The 21,666-nt window shown below is 36.7% G+C and overlaps 1 protein-coding gene across 1 annotated transcript in view; it reads left to right on the top strand.

Annotated features, from left to right (window-relative positions):
• Positions 1-2,158: 2,158 nt before the first annotated feature.
• Positions 2,159-21,666, top strand: part of LOC107706218 (CUB and sushi domain-containing protein 3-like) — a 406,816-nt gene continuing 387,308 nt past the window's right edge. Inside the window, 1 exon segment of the mRNA XM_016509850.1 lies at positions 2,159-2,398. Coding sequence (XP_016365336.1) covers positions 2,224-2,398 — 175 coding nt within the window. The 5' untranslated portion in view covers positions 2,159-2,223.

Raw genomic sequence — 21,666 nt, 5'->3', positions numbered from 1 at the left:
AATGCTACTTCTAATTTTATCTTTTTTTTTTAATTAAAAAACTTGACCCTCTAACATTTGCACTCTCTATTCTGTTTCTATTCTAACTACTTGTTTTGTTTATAAAGAAAGAAGAGCCTCTAACACTAGCATTCTCTATACTTTCTACTTCTTTTCTTTTTATTTATTATAAATACTGACCTTCTAACACTAGCATTATCTATACTTTTCTGTTCTATTGACTCGTTTTATTTTTATTTAAAAATGACCCTCTAACACTAGCATTCACTATTCTTTTTCTATTCTTTCTACTTGTTTTCTTTTTATTTATTATAAAAACAAAATAAGCAAACAAACAAAAAAACCTTGATATGTATACTGTTAGGCGAAGCCCCGCCCTGTCCCCGCCCACGAACTCCGCCCCTACTGTCCTCTTTTTGGAAAACTAAAATATAGTCACCCTAAACTGAATGTCTTTAGAGTCCAAAGAGATATCATTCCCCGAATGTCCAGTCGCATTGAGCCAATCTGGTATTTAAGGGACTTTAACTGGATTTTAATTTGCTTATTTTGTTGGAGGAAGGAGGGAGAAGAAGGTTAGTCTCTTGTACTCAAAGCAGAGGAGAAATGTGGATTTGATGAGGTGCAGTCATGATTCATTCTCTGGTGGATTTTCCACCATCTCCCTCTCTATCCTGATCCTGTCATTGAGAGACTGCGATGAGTAAAGGTTATATGCTTATGCCTATGACTATATGATTTATTGCCCTTTCCTTTGTTCAGAGGGGTGTGGATTTGCAGGACTAATGAGGATGGAATTCCACTATCTAATTAGTGCTTGAGAGCATGTAGTGGCTAAAAAAATTGGATGAATGACTTTGTGGAATATTTCTTTAACTCATTTCGGGTATTCATAATGCTCAGGCTCTCTTCTTTATTTAAAAAGAGCATATAAGATAACTTAGAACACATTATTATATGATAATAATAATAATTTATACAGTATCAGCATATATTAAATCAATAAATATTATACAAATAAATATATCTATAATAATATCTTAACTTATAGAACTAAACATATCTATAAATAAGCATTGCAACAGTGCCTGTCTATCTCTATATCTATTCAAATGTGCTGCGTCAGAGACTTCAGCACCTTGGACAGTTTTATTGTTATGTATGGAAAAAGGTGGTAATTTCTATCTTCATTCTTAATTTTTTGACATTATGTGCTAAATATTGGTCTTAGGTTCCAAATTGTTGAGAATGACTTGTTAATGACTAAAAAGTGGTGAAAAACGAGTACTAGTTATGACTGAAGTGTCGGTTTGGGTGATGGTGAGATGGATGTTTGAGGTAAATGAAATCCCTTGAAACTTCTTTGTTTTCCATCATGTGTCTAGTTGTCCAAAGTGTGTGTGTGTGTGTGTGTGAGAGAGGGTGTGTGTGTTGTGTTTCAGGCACGTGGGAATGTGAGGGGGTTGGTGGACAGAGAGGTGTCTGCATACTTCTGAGGATGAAATTTGACTGGGTGTTTAGCCTGTAGATGGCAGGAGTGTCCTTCTACAGTGCAATCACCCAGTCTTAGATCTCACATTCACTGCCAAACTTCTAATAAAGATGCCTTTCATAGGAAATAATTATAATATTAATGCTAGACGGGTAAAGTAAGTAAGATTACATTGGCCTCAAGATTATCAAGTAAATAGTTACTTACACGAGGACTCTAAAATTCAGTAAAATCAAATTGTTAATACCTCTGCAGCATGTTGGACTGAATTAAACATGGAATAGTTTTTAAATTATGATAGAATAGTTTCTATCCTATTACGTCTGCTGTTACGTGTTTATATGTGCGTGGCCAATGGATTGTTTGTGCCTTTATGAAAATAAATTAATATATTCAACAAATGTTGCATTAAAAACCCCAAAGGTCAATAATAAGTCATGCCAGTGAAGCATTTGCACGTGTATGCTCTATTTCAAAATGACTAATATATATATATATATATATTATTTTAGCAATGATGAAACAGTGAGATCACACAGTTAATCCACTGAATAGCAGTGAATAGGAGTCGGTGAGCGAGATCACAGCGCAGAGAGTTTGGCCCCTTTTGGCGAGATGGTTGAGTCCTAGTCAAGGTTGCTGTGGGATCCCAGCATCACCGTTCACTTCGAGCCACACCGCGATCCGCTCCGCTTCTGGCTGAGGGAAAGAACAACTACCTTCATGTGAATATGAACATAGATGACACAGAGGGGCACAACGTCAGATCAACGGGATTCCTGTCCGTTTTCAAGAGAGGATGTATTAGATGTGGTCCGGTGGACTCCCAAGCAAAGAAAATGGGGATTAAAACTGGAGTTACATTTTGGAATCTGATATTTTTTATGATGGTCACATGCGTGCGAGGTAAGTCATCAGTCTCGAGGAGTTATTCGGAGGTTTTGCATCAGTGTATATGGATGGGAACGAGCTTGGAGTGGATGTAGGGAGAGGAGAACCAACCGTGCAGCAAATGCTTGAGAATAGAAGCGCATTTACTCAATGCAGGCATTGAGCGAGGACTCAATAAATATTCTTGCAGTATGCTCGAGCGGATACGTGAGTTGCTTGTGGTCATTAAGTGATGGATCACAAAGTAATGTAAGGGCGTTGAGAGATTTTATCCGAGCTGTTTTACATATTAACAGCACGCAGGGTGGTTTCAAATAACCGCTTTTAGGGAACGGCTAATTACTGAATCTCAAATGAACGCGTGTTTTGAGTGCTTATTTTCGGGTAACGCAGCTCAATATGGGTTGGAGATGAAAAGCGAATCACGATCCCTTATGGTATAGCTAGTTGATATACAGCCAACAACATGCACCATTAACACATGTGTTAGTCTATAAGTAGTCAAGAACATGCTGGACAACGTGTGGCACGTAAGATTTCGACCTTACACTTGTCAGGGTACCATCTCACCCAGCATCTCGCGATGGAATTGACGCGTCTGTACGCCTATTGATCAGCCTTGATTTGGAGGTTTAACTGTTGCACTCCGTCTCCATATATACAGCATAACATGATCACACATAGGTTTGAAACATCCTCGGCGTTTTCAGTGGATTTATTTGGAGGAGGCTTGGTGTGAACTTTCATCTCGGTGATTAGTGAGATATAAAAATATATAAGGCTTTTAGAAGTGAAGTTTTAGAAACATGCTAATTGTTAGGTTTCTGGTTTCAAAAAAACCTTTGTAGTTTGATTTAATTTAGTGGGGTGGAGGCAAACCCCTGGGCAGCACTTCTGCCTGATGTATCTTGGTCATTACCACCTGCCTAGCATTTTAATTTGCATCAGAGCTGATTCATCTGATGCTAAACGGTTTATAAGAATAGTACCGCCAGCTCAGATCTTATCTATTCGTTGTAACTCATTATTTTATAAATATAAACAGATAAGAAATTAACAGCCTGATTATTTTTCTATAATCTTGATTAGACGCTTAGCGTATCGAGTATGTCGTTACGCGGAATGAATACGGAAAAGGGCTTGATGTGTTTCCTAGTTGGACTGGAGAGATAGGGATAAACAGCAGTACCGGTGTCCGTAAAGTGTGCGAGATGCAGTCTTGTTGGCTGATAACCCGTCGCGTGGTGGCAGTGTGACGAGATCCCGAGGATAATTAATGCGATCTAGACCTCACATCACTGACTTACTGCTAGATAGAGAGAGAGCGTGCGTTATTCAGTGAGTCCTTCTGACATGCAGTTGTCTAGTGTATTTCAGTAAATACATAAACTCTTGGTATGAACATATATTGGACTTTAATTCATAAATAAGAGAGAGAGAGAGACACACACACACACACACACACACACACACACACACAAAACGGTTGGCTGGTCTTAGCTGGTTTAACATGGTCTTGCTGATCTCCTAGCCTCATCGAGATGGCTAACTCCATTTTAAACCAGCAAACTCGTCCAGCACGACCAGCCTGGGAGACCATTTTAGGCTGGTTTAAGTATTTTTTAAACCTAGCAGGGATGTGGTCAGTAGATATGTGCTTCATGGTTTAGTATCAGCAGGCCTTAGGACAAAAGTTAATTATGATCATTATTTCTACAGGCACTGAATTAAAAATTCACTGTTCTAGAAGACAGTTGCTCTGCAGGAGTCCAGGTGGTAGATTTTTATAAACGTGCTTCATTTCGTTTCTTGAAGCAAAGGCACATTTTCTGATATAAGGAAAACCAGCAGGGCGTAACTGGAATGGGAGAACATTGTGGGATCATTTGAGAATTCATGGGGAAAAAAATAAGAATTTGATTTTAGAGTTTGTCGATTTTGTGATAGTGATATAAAAATGTCAGCTTCGGGCTTTGAAGTTGAACAGTCCAGTATTTGTTTTAGTACATTTATGCATTATTCAAATGAAGTAGTTTGACATATGGAGCAATAAAGATCTGGGGGATGAAAAGGATGCTATATGGGCCATATCTAGGAGATTAATTATAAAATCGAAATTCTGTATTCTACTAACGACAGCTTAAACTTTTCTGTTTCCTGCTTAAGCAACATGAAGTAAAAATAAATTCACTGACTGTCAAATAATGGAAGCATTTGTCCTCATTAATAGAGCAGAAAAGTCTAGTTTCAAAGTCTTGTTTATTTCCATAAGTTATGCCATATCTCATTTCACAAAACAGCAGGGTTTTTTCAGTTTGTTTATTCTGAAAGGCTGCTTAATAAATCAAAATTTAGGGAAAAACCTAATATATTAGTCTAAGGCTGTTGTGGTTAAACTGCCCTATCACAAACCTAGTTTGCCTGGCTTCATCTAAAGCCTCTTTAATCTCACTTGTTTCAAATTAGTTGCTATAAACTGACCACAGATCACCAGGTAGAAGCCGAATATGTCTACTCAGTGGTGAACATACGGACCCACTGTGGACAAGTCCCGAGGGGATGGATTAATAGCTGAAAGAGGCATCATACTTGGGATCAGTGCCCTATCTTACAAGTGTAAAATCCAGCATGTTACAGTTTGCCGCTGTGTAACACTGCCTCTTCTCTGGCACGCCTGAAAGAGGCTTTTAATCTCCATGAGCAAAGCATGGCTGCTGAAGAGCCAGGTGCAGAGCAGGGTCATTAAAGTCCCCAGATGTCTGCAGTCAAATAGATTTTAGGAACTCCTCTTCTACAAAAAGCATGTTCAGGGTTATTTGTGTGAATATGCACCGCTTACAGGATGATTTCTAGCAGCCGTTTGTGTGTGTGAGGCTTGTCGTGTAACATGTTCTGTAGTGTTTCCTGTCAAGTGACAAATGGCACACTGCCCTCAGGTTGGAATTACGTCTCGTGGGAAATTGAGCAGCCTCGATAAAATGGCTCCAATTAGATGGTTTCTGTTTATTGGTGGACACATGAATAGGACATACAGGGATGTAAATACCTCAGAGGGGAATATGTTATATCATATTGAAGATCTCTGCTTCTGCTGCAGACCATACTGTTGCTACTTGGATATGCATCACCTTTTCTCCCGTCCTGAGGAGAATCGATCGGGAGTTGGAGTGATCTTCTCACAGTAACAACGCTTTGTGTGAATGCTCATTGGATCACCTATAGTTTTCCCTGGACTCATCTTCTGTTCTTCTCCTTAACAGCCCCTGATTATCAACATTGCATTAGTCATGCACAAATACTCACACCTACTTTGGTCTCTTGACTTGTACTTGACTACATCTGAAGTGTTAAACAGCTTGTAGTACAAAACACGCAAAATCACTGACAGATGGATAGCTTTTCAGAAGGGATGATGTTTTAAATTAGTGGGCAAGAGAAGAGGTAGTTGGAATACAAGTTGTTCCTCGTGGGAATCTTTTAAGGGTCATATAAGAAGCTTTGATGTCAGGCTTTGTGGTTAGGCCTATTAAAAAATAAATAAATAAAATTAAATATGCAGTGTAAGCAGGGTCCAAAAATGAACATTTTACCAAACCTTGCCAATAAAATGGTGAGTGAATTTTACAGCTGTAAGTATTTATTATTGGCAAGGAAATGCATTTTACGTTATTCTTGTTGAAAATAATAATTAGCATATTTTCAGATTTGCTAATGCTGAGTAAACTTACGGCTATGAAATTGTATTTCACATTATTTTTATTGAAAATAATTAACAATGTCAAATCTGCTAACTTTGTTCATTTACCAATCATAAATATTTGTTAGCGATATGAAACTGTTTTGCATTATTTTTGCATTACAAATTATAATATAATTTAAAAAATACTTACTTTCTTCTGGTTAAGTCGATAAATCAGTAGGTGGCGACAAGTGACTGTATAATGAGTGACTCATTGAATCATTCCTTCACACAATTTGTTTAAAATCACTGATTCATACTGGAATTAAATTATTGAATTATTAGTCATTGTCATTGAATTATTCACTGAATCAGTTCGTAGCACTGACTCATTCAGGAAGGCTACCGTGTTGCTCGGAGATGTGAAACTATTTGCTGTGGCTTTGTTTGTAACTTCATTGATGGAGAAAAAATACACAATTGTGTCAACTCATGTTTTTATGCAGCAAACACAGAGTTGTAAATGAGAAATTAGTTAATGTACCTTCTAAAAATCTAAACAATTAACATAACTTATATGCTTGATTTATCCCTTTTCATAAAAATGGTCTAAAGGCTGAAATGCTGTTGTATAAGATTTTTGTTTTTGTGAAAACCTGTATCTGAACTGTAAATCATGTAATTTTATGGCTCAATACTGTATGTTACCACAGACATTGTCCAACCCCACTCATACTGTGTTCATTTTACTTGTGCAGCTCTTAAAATGGGCTCTAATAAATCGCTTAAATTTATTTTAAAATATTCTGCAGATACCCTGTAAATAGTGAAATAAAATTCCTTCATATTTGTTGATATTTGTGTATTGAAAATATTTTTGATTGACATTTAAACTCCTATCTTTTATATTTAAAAAAAAAAAAAAAAAGGTCTTTTTTTATTTAGGCTAGTTAAATTAATTTTCGGGCTACCAAAATCTGAAGAGTACCTGCCCAAAGGGCTACCAGGGATTTTGAAAATTTGCAAGCCCTGACAATGTAACGGCCAAATTTTGTCTCTAAAGTAGTTTACTGTAAATGTATATACACACACATACATACATATGAAGGGGATATTCCACAAATGTGTCAATACATAAATTTCTAGAGAACAACTATAGATATTTCACACAGACTTCTGATGTCTCTGTAACATTCAACAGAGTTAAAAGTTATGTTGAATTTCCCTGTAAAATTACCAGCCATTTTATTGGCTTGCCAAGTTTTTACTTGGTGGTGTGCACAGTATTAAAATAGCATATATACCCAACCTCATTTTGCATTTTAATTATTATGTGTCTCTAGGGAAATAACCTGAAATCCCTAAAGGTCAAACTGCAGAAAACAACATTTTGGGATACACCATTAAGGCTGCTTCAAGTACAGAGTTCCCATGTAATTCATTAGTGAATTACACATGGGATTGTCAGATGGTGTTAATATTGTTAACTGTTTTTAACCACCCTTGGTGTAGCATGTTTGGACCGGTCACCCTCACACACATAAAGACCACACGACCACTCGTTGATGAGATTCAGCACTTTCTTTTACTCAATCTGTAACAAGGAGAAATAATCAGTGGATCAACAGGCGACAGCTTCTCCCTCTCTGGCACACAGAGTCATTCACGGGGAGAACATAGTACATGTGCTCATTAGCCTCGCACACAGGTAGACTGAAGCTATCACATGTCGCATGCGGAGAAAAAAAACAAAAAAACATGTCGCATGCGGGGAAACCCCGGATGTGTTCCCCTGATATCATTCCCTCCCCAGACAAAATCCCAAAGAAAAGTTACGTGACTTTAACGTTATCTTTTTTTTACTTGCGAACAATAGTAGAGGAACAAAATTTCGTGGAGTTCATTAACCCATTCTTATTATGAAAGTGAAACACATAGAATGTATAACGGTATAAACAGCATATAAAAAAATAATAATAATACAATATAGGAAAGAAAAGAAAGCAAATTAAATTAAGTCAATAAATTCACACCAGTTACATTGGCATTATTTACAACATGCTGCATTTTAGTGCTGTAACAGCCAAAATTAGTTTGGAAATGCAATGAATATTACATATCTATACTATTATTTCATCTTCAAACCATCAGCGTTCATGCCAGCCTTTTAAGTCATGTCAGTGGTAGGGTTGGTGTTGGTTGGTGAAAGCCAGCAGGGGGCAGTAACTATTTCATCAGTGTGATATATGGTCCGGTTTACCACCTTTTCAGCCATAGCTTGTAATTGAGCATCAAGGAAGAGAATAACAAAGGCTCTGTCCACATACTAGATGACGTTTAGAGTACTGTCACACAGTGGTAGGCTACATGAGTGATGGCTGAGTCGCGACCTCATTGCTTGCAAAGGGCTTTTAGTGCACTTCAAGTGCACTGTGCACAAATGCAGTGATTTGTACAATGATTTTATTTTGACCCACAAGAACTAATTTTCTTCAACAGAGACTATTAAACGTATTAAAGCAGTTTCGCAGTCTCTCAGCAAAGACTGCATCCATTTCAGTAAGTTGATCTACTGCAAAAATAAACGAAGCTTTGTTGCAGAATATACAGTCATACTGAAGCATTTTTCTGACCTCAAAGAAGTGAAAGGCTTCCAGGGTGACAGCTGCGTTGGAAACATGGTCTGATTGGAGCCCGGTGTCTGTCAGGAAGGATCAGGTGCAGAGGTGTGGAGCTGTCTGTTTTTGCAACTCATTCTCACCACTACCTGTTGTGACAGAGTTGCTCAGTCCATACACACCTATAAACATTCACAAACACATTTACAAACTGCTGCTACAGCCGCAGTGTAAAAAAAAAAGAGAAAAGCGGTGTTTGTTTTTGTCATGCTGGAATACATCTGTACTGCTGCAGTATTCAGCAGCTGCTTGCTTTTGAGACATGCTAAATTCAATGGAGGAAGGTATTTTTCTCCAGTAATTTACTCTATACTCTATTTTCATTTTGGGAAACTCTTACTTTACTACATTAAAAATGTAATATCTGACTTTTTACCAAGGTTGTGCCGCATTTAGAACTGAATTAATAATGCTTTTTAAAATTCCACTTAATTTTGCAGCTCATACCTCACTTCAACTCAAGTTCAAATGCAGTATTGCAATATGAAGTTAAATGTAAAAAAGTGTGTGTGTGTGTGTGTGTGTGTATATATATATATATATTCACTTCATGATTCTTTTCAATAAAATAAGCTCTATCCTATATATGTGACAGGGTCTTTAGAATCCTGTCTCTTTAAGTATTTCGAATGAAGTATATCAGATAGCAATTAAAATAACATACAGTAGATATTCAAGTACATTCAAAAGTAATTACTAGTAAGTTAAAAGTAAAACTAAGTAGAAATTTAAAAGAAATACGCTTACTGGATTAATATTTTGTCAGAGTGGCTATATATTCAAAAGCATTCGGGTGATATACCTTAATTAGATCCAATGAATCCATATGTATGCCTGTGTGTGCCTGTACAGTGCTACTATTTTTACCAGAAGACTGGCAAATTTCCTAGACATGCTGGACCTAGACTTCTGCCCTCATCAGAATGTCCATGACCACAGTCCAGAGCCAGACTTTTTATGGGTCAGCTTCTGTGAATGAAGAAATGACATCAAAGTCCATTCTGAAGTGCATTGGCTTGATAGAGAAGAGTCACCATCCCTCAACGACTGCCAATGGCGGCGATTCAGAGGAGGTGGGAGCGTGCTGCGTTATACGTTTGACCTTTTGCCATGTAGAATTTGTGAGCAGGTCGTATGCGCTGTGGCTTTCCCGTCTGATTCTTTCTGCCTCGTTGTTTTCAGCAGAGATGCGTTTAATATAGTCAGTAATATATTTGTGGCCTCATTGTTTCACAAGGGAGGCTTGTTCGTGACCGCTTCTCATGGTGGGCCTCTTGTTTGAGGGGAAAATAGCTGTCAGTACAATCTGGGTTCCCTTGAATCGGGGCTGCCTCATGCTGAGCCTCTCTGCCAATTTCCTCAAAGCTCATTTACTCTTTTCTCCCTCCGGTTCCCTACACATATGTTGTTTCCCTTTCATAGACAGCATATATAAATAATATCTCTTTGAGTTCGCATTGGAAATATGAGGGAGTGTTATTTTTGTAGCAGACGTTAATGAAGGAAGAATGACACGGATACCTGTCGTCGGTTAGAGGACACAGCTGGATGGAGATCTGGACTAGCTTGACCCCTTGACCTTTCGTTCCTAGGCTTCTGGCTTCGGCGGAGGATGCAGCTGCTTGCCGGGTTGTCATATTAAATGATTCCATCAAGTCATAAACCCAGTTTTTTCCCAGAATTCCTTGCACTACAGTATTAATATCATAAAGTGCTTGTGACTATGACATACAGTCAACAGAAGCTGAGATGTTTTGCTACATTTAAAATACTAGATGCCCAAAGCAAACTGTAATTCTTAGAAATGTATCTTCTACTGTCTTATTTAATAAACATAAAGAGTTTCTAGCTTTTCCACAGAGCGGGCTGCTTTGTAGTGTTGCTATTTAAAGTTTCAGGTGCCATTCAGCTGCTATCTGAATTGAATCACCACAATAACCTGTTTAAACTAGTTGTGCGAAACAAAGTTCGTTATGTAACCCTTTTCTACTCTGTTCCGGCTCAAATGTCGCTGAATTACGACGCCCCCTTAAGTTCATCAGATAACGCAATCTCAGAGCACAATCTAATTAAAATGGCAAACATTTTAAATTAGTGTGTGCTATTTTGGTAGCGTGTCCACGCAGTTTGAGATATGCAGAATGCAACTTCATCAGTTTTACCTGGGTCAAAGTCACCTTGAGATCATTTGTTCTAGTCCAGCAAGATTTAAAACCAAATTTTGAGTTACGGCCCTTCACTTTATCTGGTTGACTGTGCGTGCTGTGAATGCTGTTATTAGGAAAGCGTATCGCCTTTGTAATTAAGATTCATCATCACTATGCATATTTGAGATTGCTCAAGAGTTATTTTTCACCCAGAATGCTTAATTGGGGGAGTTAACCATCCGTGTCACGTGATTTAACGGTAGCTCATGACACGATGCTGAAGGCTAATGTGATCTCCTGTGGCCTTTTAAAATATTACTTTATTTGAATGGGGACTTTTTTATAGTTTTGTTGTGAAAGGCTTGGATTCATGCCTTGAACGATGTTAGACGAGGATGACTTTGTTCCAGCTGTTTGCGTACTGTAGTCGTTTTCTTCTGTACCTGCAGAGGGCTGCAAGTCTAATAAGGCTGGAAAAGTTTTTGGAATCACTTTTACTCCACAGAGGAAAGAACAACCTATCATCAGAATTTATATGATTCAACAGGCTTCGAAAGGCCAAAGACTGGCTGAGGGAGAGAGTTATAACGACTATATATAATTGCGTCATGATTTATTATTATTGTCTGGCTAAGCTAGTGTTCACAAAGCTACTACTTATTGTTTAAGTATAAGTGAGGCTTTATAAATAATATTATTGGTCTTGTTAAAAGGTTTAATGCACTTTCAGTGCTTTAATTACTATGGCTCTGTGTTGTTGTGAGAACAGACCAGAATACATGTGTCTCAACTATGAAGGCTAATCAATAGCTAGTAAGGGGGAGAAGATGAGCAGGTGGAGTTGTAATTATCATGTCAGCAGCAGGTGTCTGGAAACACAACCACTCTCATCATCGAGATACATTTGTCCGCAGAGCCACAGAGCCAGCCGTCAGTCAGTTTCCAGACTCTAGGCCATTGTAAAGATGGAGGTTATTGGCAGAAACCTGTACCAGCGCATTATTTCTTTTTATTTATTCCAACATTGTGTAAACTTTAGTAAAGCTTGTGTTTACTGGTTAGATATATATTTTTTATGTTATTTAAATGTTTTTTGTCACACTTTATTGAATTCAATATTATCAGAATAAAATGCCAAGTCCCAAGCCCTTACCAACTATATTTCCAGCGTATGAGCTATGACGTCAAATGCAGCAGACAGGAAAAAAGTCTATTTCACGCTTTTTAGAGCCCTTCAGAAAAAAATCTGTCACTTGTAAAATATCTACTATATCATAAAATACATGACTGATATAGGCTATATGTTGCTTGCAAAAAAATATTTCATTAGGATACTTGCCTACATATATATATATATATATATATATATATATATGCTTATGTATTTTAATGTGAACTATTTTAGAACACATCGTATTCATATTTCTATGGAGACACATCTTGTTAATAGATAGTAAAATATCTGATATTCCCATTCTCAAATATGTAATGCAAGTAATGTATTTTGTCTTTTACTGCAGTGCAGTCAAGGAGGAGTTCTGAGACTTTTGGATTTAATTTGGAAAGATTAAAATTCATTTTCCATTTCTCCTGGAAAACACAAAAGGGAGTGGCTGAATAATAAAGTAACTTTTGAACTTTATAGATACCATGAAAATCATGTTTGAATGTTTATTTTTTCGATTATAATTTCCGATCCATAGATAAATTGTGTATTTTTACGAATTCTTGAATTTATGTTATTTTGCTAGTACGTTTTTTAATGTGAATATTTATATTTGCAGTTGAAAAAAAAAAAAAAAACTTGGGATATAGGAGCGAGTCTTTCTGGCAAAAGCATCTTGCTTAAGTTAAAAGTTCAACTTTATAAAAAACATCTCTCTAAACCTTAACCTCAACATATCTTTTCCATTCCACTGCCCTGCATCTCATGTTTTAAATGCAAAAATGTATACTGTGCAAATTACACCTAGTTATTTTAATCATAACATTGCTAACATAAGCACAAGGGCTTGGTTGGGTTTGTGTGGTACTATTTCATGAATATTGTACAATCTGAAATACAAAAGCATTGATGTCACACATTCTATCTTTACTTTTCACCAAGATCACACTGAGATGGTATCATACAATCTGACAAGCAACAATCGCAAAAGACAACAAATCACACAGTGTGCACCCACTTTACACCCCTGTCAGTCGGTGCACTGCTGTGTTTGATAACATAATAAACTTAGTAGTAGAATCAAAGATGAAGCAAACAATAAGAGCTCCGTATCCGCATCGCATAACAACAATAGAGAAATCACACACCAACACAAGCATGTGTGAACGTCTGAAGGAATAAAAGGGTTTCGCTGCTAGTCTGCGGTAAGACACAAATCCCTCTAATTACCAAGAGAACGTTTGACATTTTTCAGAAGTTCCACAGATTTGGCAGGCGTAATTATCGCCAGTGGTTGCATAAAGTAAAAGGCTGCACTGTAAGTATTTTTTGTAATAAGGGATAAACTTTTCTCTATTCTAGTAGCCCAGAACTCACAGCATCACCCTTTTTTTCCCAGCTGCCCTGTGGTGACATTTGGCATTTCTTAAATTACTTTGCTGATACGACCAATAATTAGGAATGAAAAATACTCCCTTTTCATTTTCTACGAGGCTCCTTGGCTAATTGGCTTTTCGTTGGAGTGCAGTTTTGAGTGAGTGGTGACAGGAACTAGTGCCTCACCTCTTACAACCTGTCAAAAAAAATTGCCATTCTACAACAGTAAGGAGGCGGCCATGACCGTGCATAGATTTCTGTAATAATTTGATTTCTAGCAGTCAGACCAAGTCACATCTGTGGGCTCATTAAAGTTTTCTCAGATCAGGCCCTCTTCAAGATGCCGAGGATCTGTCTGTCCTCCTACGCTTTACATTGTCACCCTTGTTTCTCACATCCGAGAAAATTAGTTTGTTCTGGAAATTACACGTATGAGGTGCAAGGTGTAATTTGACCCATTATTTACATTCATTTGTGACTTTCCTCAAGTCTGTGTGTTTAGTTGCTTCACACCACCGCTGAGACCCCACAGGCTGTTATTATCTATTGTGTATGTATTATAAAGGGGTGCGCAGCTGCTCGTTGTAGCTTCTCGTGGCATAATTATCTTGTGCACACAAAGTAGCGATTGATGCCGCTTAATTGGATCTATACAAACATTAACTAGATCTTAATGTCAGATATACGTAAAATGTATATGTACAAAACAAGTAGGTTCTTGAATGATCGAACCAAGTCCAACACAAAAATATAAATTAAAATCTAACCACATCCAAAAACATACAGAATGTTTTCTGTAGAAAAATCCAGTCATAGGGCTGCACGCTTATAGAGGTAAACACATTAAGCTAAAGAGGGGAAAACTAATAAGGGAATTATATATTATTTATTTAGTTTGCAGAATAATACTTATCTTGAATAATAAACCTCAATGTATTTATGTGCGAAGCAGATTTTGAAGAATGTTGGTAACCAAACAGTTTTGGTTCCCATTGACTTCCTTAATAAGGATGAGTAAATGATGACATAATTGTCATTGTTGAGTATACTATCTCTTTGATGCTTTACATATCAATGAATAGTAGAACATTGTTGCTCCAGGAAGTGGCAAAAATGAGTGAATCATTGAGTGATTAATTCAACATTCATTCATTCAGGAAAGACACAAGCAACTGTCTTTATAAGTGAATCATTGAATCAAACACTCAACCGATTCATTCAAATCACTTATACACTGAGAAACTTACCAGTGATTGTCTTTATCAATTAGTCATTTTCTGTTAATGTTAAATAGCCTAATGCTAATTATTTTTATATTGCATACTGTTAAATGCTACAAAGTTTATAGAGCTAAATGAATTGTATCCCATTAGAATAACTGAAAAAAATAACCTGATGTCTGAATTAAACAATGCCACTTGCAGTTTGATATTTTGGGCTCTTTGATTAAAAATCTTGTTGTGCATGCTTTTGTGCTGAAGGCCTTTGGTAGGATAGGCCTTTATTCCTCCATTATCGAATGTGGCACCTTTCACATCTCCGCATATCTTGATTGTAGGTATGAGAAATATCTCAGGGATTACTTATGTCTTTAAACGCAAATGTCAGCCCTGCAGAGGCTGCACACTTAATGTTGAATCATACTGATGTTTTCATTCAAGCACCCTTACACACATCTAAAGATATGTGGAGCCTTTCCTTTGGGATTTCCAGACCCTAGTTTAAATGTCAAGTGCTCCAGCTGGAGATGGTGCACAATGCCCTTCGAGATGTTGCCCCCTGCTTTTCGGCCTCTGTCATTCCAATGTATACTTGCCTCTTTTCGACCCTCTCCCCTTCCACCTTGACTCCGCCTGCCGTCACAGTATAAGGCCGATGTATTCCAGCAGTGCGATTGCTTTCATATACGTACAGCAGTTCTCAGTGGTGGAGCTCATTCACTGATACACACATACACACACAAAAAGGTTGCTGAAATGTTGTGCGAATGCTCACCAGTTGTTTGCAATGCTTGAAGGGTTTTCTTTTTTCATCTTCACTTATATTGATCTAGTCTCCATATGTAATGACATCCATGCTGCATGGCTTTAATGTCAGTCGCTACATGCCTTCTGCACTTCGTTGCTTTTAATTTGCCTCTTTGAGTCAGACATCCCTGTTCTTCCAAAGCCCCCGATACATTAATTAAAGGATTTCTGCAACAGTGTACTTCAGGAGCCAAAGCTATGGTAGGGGTGGCAATAATTTATAAATAATCACTTCCACTCAGACTACCATGTGGAATTATAGCCCAAATATGCCCTGTTTTGAGTCAGACCCTCATGTTTGTTTAATGAGCTGTTGGGAAACTAAAATAGTGTGACAGTCACTGTAGTGTCAAGTTTACCGGTATAGACTTTATCCTGAGAGGTTTGTTGTGAAGTTCCAGGACCTGTCATCACACAGTATGTGTGTGTGGTTTTTTTTTTAAGGATACATTGGTGTTATTTTAAGTTATTTTAAGTGAGGAAGAATCTTTTTGAATTTTGCAAGAAATATTCAGCAAGAGTTGTGCTCGAAAAGCACAAGTTTCAGACAGTATTTGGCTCCATTTTTAGCTTTATTATGCATGTAAATTGACATTTGGTACACTCACATTAAATTTAACTAGAAAATCGTATTCCAACATGTCTTTTCAGGCATATTAATTCATAGTTTGAATAACATTTGTGACTCTGGACCACAAAACCAGTCTTAATTGTCAATTTTTCGAAATTGAGATTTATATATCATCTGAAAGCTATGAATAAATAAGCTTTCCATTAATGTATGGATTGTTAGGATAGGACAATATTTGGCCGAGATACAACTATTTGAGCCTTTTAAAGTTGTCCAAATGAAGTCCTTAGCAATGCATGTTACTAATTAAAACTAAGTTTTGATATATCTACAGTAGGAAATTTGCTAAATATCTTCATGGAACATGATCTTTACTTAATATCCTAATGATTTTTGGCATAAAATAAAAATCGATAATTTTGACCCATACAATGTATTTTTGGCTATTGCTACAAATATACCCGTGCTACTTAAGACTGGTTTTGTGCTCCAGGGTCACATTTTAGGGTTGTAATAGGGTTGGATTGGACTGTTTATATTAATAAATTAATACATTAAAACTGTTATTTTAATATATTTTAAAATGCGATTCATATCATTACACCGGCCTTTATTCTTGTTCATGTTGAAAACAGTTACTTTGTATATATATATATATATATATATATATATTAACAGCATTTGTTTGAAATGGAAATCTTTTGTAACATTATAAATGTACTTACAGTCACTTTTGATCAAAATAATCATCCTTAAGTATTAATTTCTTAAAAACAAACAAACAAACAGACAAACAAAAAAACAAAAAACAAATCTGTAGTACCAGTAATATCGGTATTCAAAAACCAAACTTTTGAACAGTAGTGTATATAAATTCATATCTCATGTTTTTGGAAATAGCCCAAATGTTATGTGTACGTTTATATATAATACCAAATTATATTCTAGCTACCTCAGTTCAAATTAAAAAATTTAATTGAAATGTAAAAAGTATTTGTTGCTTTTTAAATTCTGAATTTTGTTCACCATTCTGCTACAGGAGCGGATGAATAGAATCCACTGGTGCTGTTGGTAAGGAGATCGCAGTACTTGAACTTTAAGCCAACTTCCTTAAGAGCACAGGCTCCATGTAACCATAATGAGGGACACTTAAGCCCTTCATCTGTATTCAGTTTGTGGACTGTCAATAAACCGATGGAGATAGTGGTCTTCATGGAATCATAGGTTTAAGGCGGAGGTGAACTCAAATTGATGAGGCAGGCCTAGAGAGGGGATGAAGAACAAATGTATGCACAGTCATCAGATATACTGTAACATTAAACTATCTTGATTGATTTTTAAGGATTTCTAAATTTAGGCACCAATTGCAAGAGGCCAGTTGTCGTTCATATGTATTTATTCAGTCCAGTTGGAGAGGAAAAGGCTGACAGTACACATAATTGTTTCAGTGGATGCATTTAAAAGAGAATTAAAAATTTCAGACTGAAAATGGGTCTGTTAGTACTCTAGCTCATCAACTAATCCTCTTTCATAGCCTTTCTTGTAATGGACTGAGGGAAGTCCGTTAGGACAAAGTTCATACAGTCTTCAAAGCTTCAGGACTCAATATTTTTCTGCATCGACAAAACTATTATGCTGGGAAACTATTTGGCCGTCTGCATCTATCGGCAGATTGCAAACGTGCATCCTCTTTGTGCCATCACATCTTTCAGACATTATAGCTTAAATGAGAATGCTTTATTCTTAATGTTACATCCTTAATCATTTTTGGATTTTATTTATTCTCTCTAAAGGACTGAGAGAGACACACACAGACGGTCTTTTGTTCAGAATTAAGAGGCTTTTCACAGTCCTTCTTGACGTGTTTGGAATCGTCTTGGTCTTCAAGAAAGGCTGTGTTTGCTGACCATTTAAAATGATTTGGCATGTGCTCATTCTCAACTCACCTACCCTGAATAAATCTGCACAACTTGTGATCTTTCATAGTAATGGATGCAGGGCATGCACTGACAGCTCTGTTGATAATTTTTCTCCTCTCTCTTTCACCTAGTGGACCAAACATTTCCACAGAAATAAGATAGTATGTCGTATTAATACTATAATTGCATTTTCAAATATTTAAAATTTGATATATATACAATCTGAAACATTTCTATATTATTCTACATAAAGTGATAGAATAATAATTCTATCTACTGTATATAAAAATAATATATTTTTATATTATGTATACTCAAAAATATATATTTTTAGCTTATTAATGAAAAGAAAGATAGATTAATGTTAAATATTGAAGGCAGAGCAGTGCTGTAATAGGACACTTTCATCAGTTTAGCTGTCTGCTTTCCTCCATTCCCTCCAAAGTCACTTTGCACTTGTGCTTCTGGAACATTCCTTGAGTTCCTTCTGAGAGGTGCTGCAGTTCAGCGATAAGCATTGCTCTCTTTCACATTCATCCTTCCGCCATGTTTCCCTGAAGTCCTAAAGTCCTATCAACGCCTCCAGCCAGTGTGTGTGACAGGGAAAGTATGTGTTTTCCTCCCTTATGTTATTGTTTTTGTGCAATGTGCTTATAACCTTACATCATGCTGTGCTTTCACCAGTTTCAAGTTTGTATTTTGTAAAACCCTGAGAGGTTATATATAACTAATATTTTTTTTTCTGATTAGTTCTATCCTGTGTTTTTCACACAAATGTTCATGTTTCACCTTCCCTTACAGTTTGGAGCTTCAGTTGCTTTTCTATTTTGCCTTGAGTAACATCACAGGCACAGTTTAGAGAGCATTTAAAATTAGAACAGCCACATACGGCACAGACACGCTCCAAACACATAAGGACTGCTGCTGCTCTCGAAAAAAATGTTTGTTTACAGCAAACATGGAAAATTCATTTGAAAGTGCCATTTTTCATAGTCACATTTGGAGCAGCACACTGTTGTTTTGAGTGGCCACTGTGTTGAAACATAGTTTGTGTTTTTCAGGAAAGCATCCGTCGTAATCCCAGTCAATGAGCATTACTGCCGTTGTGCTGATGCGATTTTACAGAACACAAATATATCAGAATCGAAACAATGAAGGTGGCTCAAGACGCACAGCGTCTTGGCCCGCTTTTCAAAACGTGCTCATCCAGGCGCGAGAGAACGCAGGCCCCCATCATCGTTGGCTCACCATCAAAGTGAGCTGGGAAACAAGGCTAGCCAGCTGGGAAATGGCACATCAGCGCAAACAGAGCCAATCAACATTAGCCCAGGCTCACCCCGAGAACAATAATGCGAGGGCCGGGAAAGTATTTACCGGCGCTGTGCTGGGCTCCACAGGGTGCATGATCCTTACTTACGCTCCAACCTGTTTTAGACATTAGAGCACTGTGGCTTTCATTAGAGCAAAGAACTCTTTTCATCATCATCATCAGCCTTTACCGAGGCATCTCCAGAGGTGGGGTGAACACCTGCTCGTGCGAATGCCGTTATGTGTCAGCAAATGAGTAAAGGAAATGAAATGTGATTGGTACTTCATTGAGCTTTTCTTACATGTGCAGTACTTATATGATCAAACTATGTGTACTATTAGTAAAAAATATAATGTCATGTATTTGTACTTGATGCGTATTTAGCGACTAGTTATAGGAATAGTTTAACCAAAAATGAAAATTTGCCAAAAATGGCCATTCAAGATGTAGATGAGTTTTTTTCTTCATCAGAAAAGACTTGGAGACATTTACATCACTTGCTCTCCAATGGATCCTCTGCAGTGAAAGGGTGCCGTCAGAATGAGAGTCCAAACAGCTGATAAAAACATCACAATAATCCACAAGCAATCCACACAACTCCAGTCCATCGATTAATGTCTTGTGAAGTATAAATCTACAATCAAATCCATCATTAAGATATTTTATCATTTAACTGTTGCTTCCATGAGACCATAATCCATAATAATGCTTCCTCCAGTGAAAAAGTCCATTCCTTGTTGTCTTCACACATCAAAATCCACAGATATATTTGTTTAGAACTGCGGTCATGTTTTCACATGAAAAAGGTGCTTGAGCATATTTCTCTCTTGATTCAGACAAGATGACTGTTTTAGTGGAGAAAGAAATATTATGGATACAGGGCTCATATTTTATCTGTAAGCAACAATTTGAAGTTAAAAAAAATTCTGACAGCACCCATTCAGCGCAGAGGATCCATGGCTGAGCAAGTGATGTAATGCCATATTTCTCTGAATCTGTTTAGATGAAGAAGCAAACTCATCTACATTTTGGATGGCCTGAAGGTGAGTAAATTTTCAGCAGAGTTTCATTTTTGGGTGATGTATTCCTTTAAACTGGATTTCCACGGTTGGTGAATGATGCAGGTTTTGACTGCAGAAGCGGTGCAACTGTTGTGAATTCAGCTCAGCATGTGGCATGTGAGAGAGTACCACTCTCCATGGTGCTGAATATCACTTGCCTGTTTAGCTCAGGCTTATTTATGAAGAGAAGGAAAGACCTCGCCTGCATTACCTCAAACATTTGTGTGTGTGTGTGTGTGTGTGTGTTTTTTCTAATATAGTATAAAACGAAGAGCAAGTTTGGGTCCGTATCCATTCAGCTCTGTCAGCAGGAGCGCTGGCACTAAAATTAACTCTTGTAGATAAAAGACCAGCCACAGTGTTTGGCAAGCTGTATAAGGACTTATTTCACTCCAACTTTGTTATGTTATATAATTAGAAATGGCCAAACTGTTTTTGTTTTTCATTGTTATGCTGACATTTAATTTAATAGTAGTTTTAAATAACATACTTATGATTTATGCATGAAAACATATTCCCCTAATTTAGTTTTATGGCCATCTTAGAGCCTGGAATGACTATTAGACTATTAAAATGGTCTTTTATATTCATGTTTTATGTTTGATGTTTATATCTTTGTATAAAAATAAGATGGCTGTCTCAAATAACACAATTTCAGATTGATAGATTTGTAATAAAGCATGGACATTTACTATTTGGATGCATGTTCTATACGGCAATGCTTTAAACACCTTTCTCTTTATTCTTAATAATAATAATAATAATAATAATAATCCACACTGAAAATTTAACCACAGTATTAAACTAATTCTGGATATACATAAATAAATAATAGAAAATAAATCATATGAGTCCACATTGAAACTCTAAAAGATTGATTGATTATTTGTTAATTTTTTTATTTTTCGGATTAGAGGGGGAAATGAGAAAAAAAAAACATTATGACATGAAATGAAAAATAAATAATAGAATCATTTTGATTAGTGGTCTTGTGGAATGTAGTCATTAATCTTGATTAAATATAATAAAAAGAAATATAGCTATAGAGAAAATGATTCTACTATTATGTACTATTATATATTTGACTGTTTGTGTGAGGACTGCAGTGTGCTTACAACATAGTGAACTATTTAAAACTGCATGGAATACCCTCATATATGGAAAAGGACATTTTCCCTAAAATAGGAGCTAGAAATAAAAGTATGACATGTTCAGAGAATGTAATTGATTATGCTTCAGGGGCTCATATATGGGAGAGGCAACATGCCTAAAAATACAGAGGCAGAAAGGGGGACATGTATGGAATGTATTGAATAGCTTCAAGGCGTATATACTGTATATATATATATA

This window comes from Sinocyclocheilus rhinocerous, unplaced genomic scaffold, assembly GCF_001515625.1.
Source record: "Sinocyclocheilus rhinocerous isolate Xijiao unplaced genomic scaffold, SAMN03320098_v1.1 scaffold53, whole genome shotgun sequence".
Lineage (NCBI taxonomy): Eukaryota > Metazoa > Chordata > Actinopteri > Cypriniformes > Cyprinidae > Sinocyclocheilus > Sinocyclocheilus rhinocerous.
This window is presented reverse-complemented; position numbering and strand designations above follow the sequence as displayed.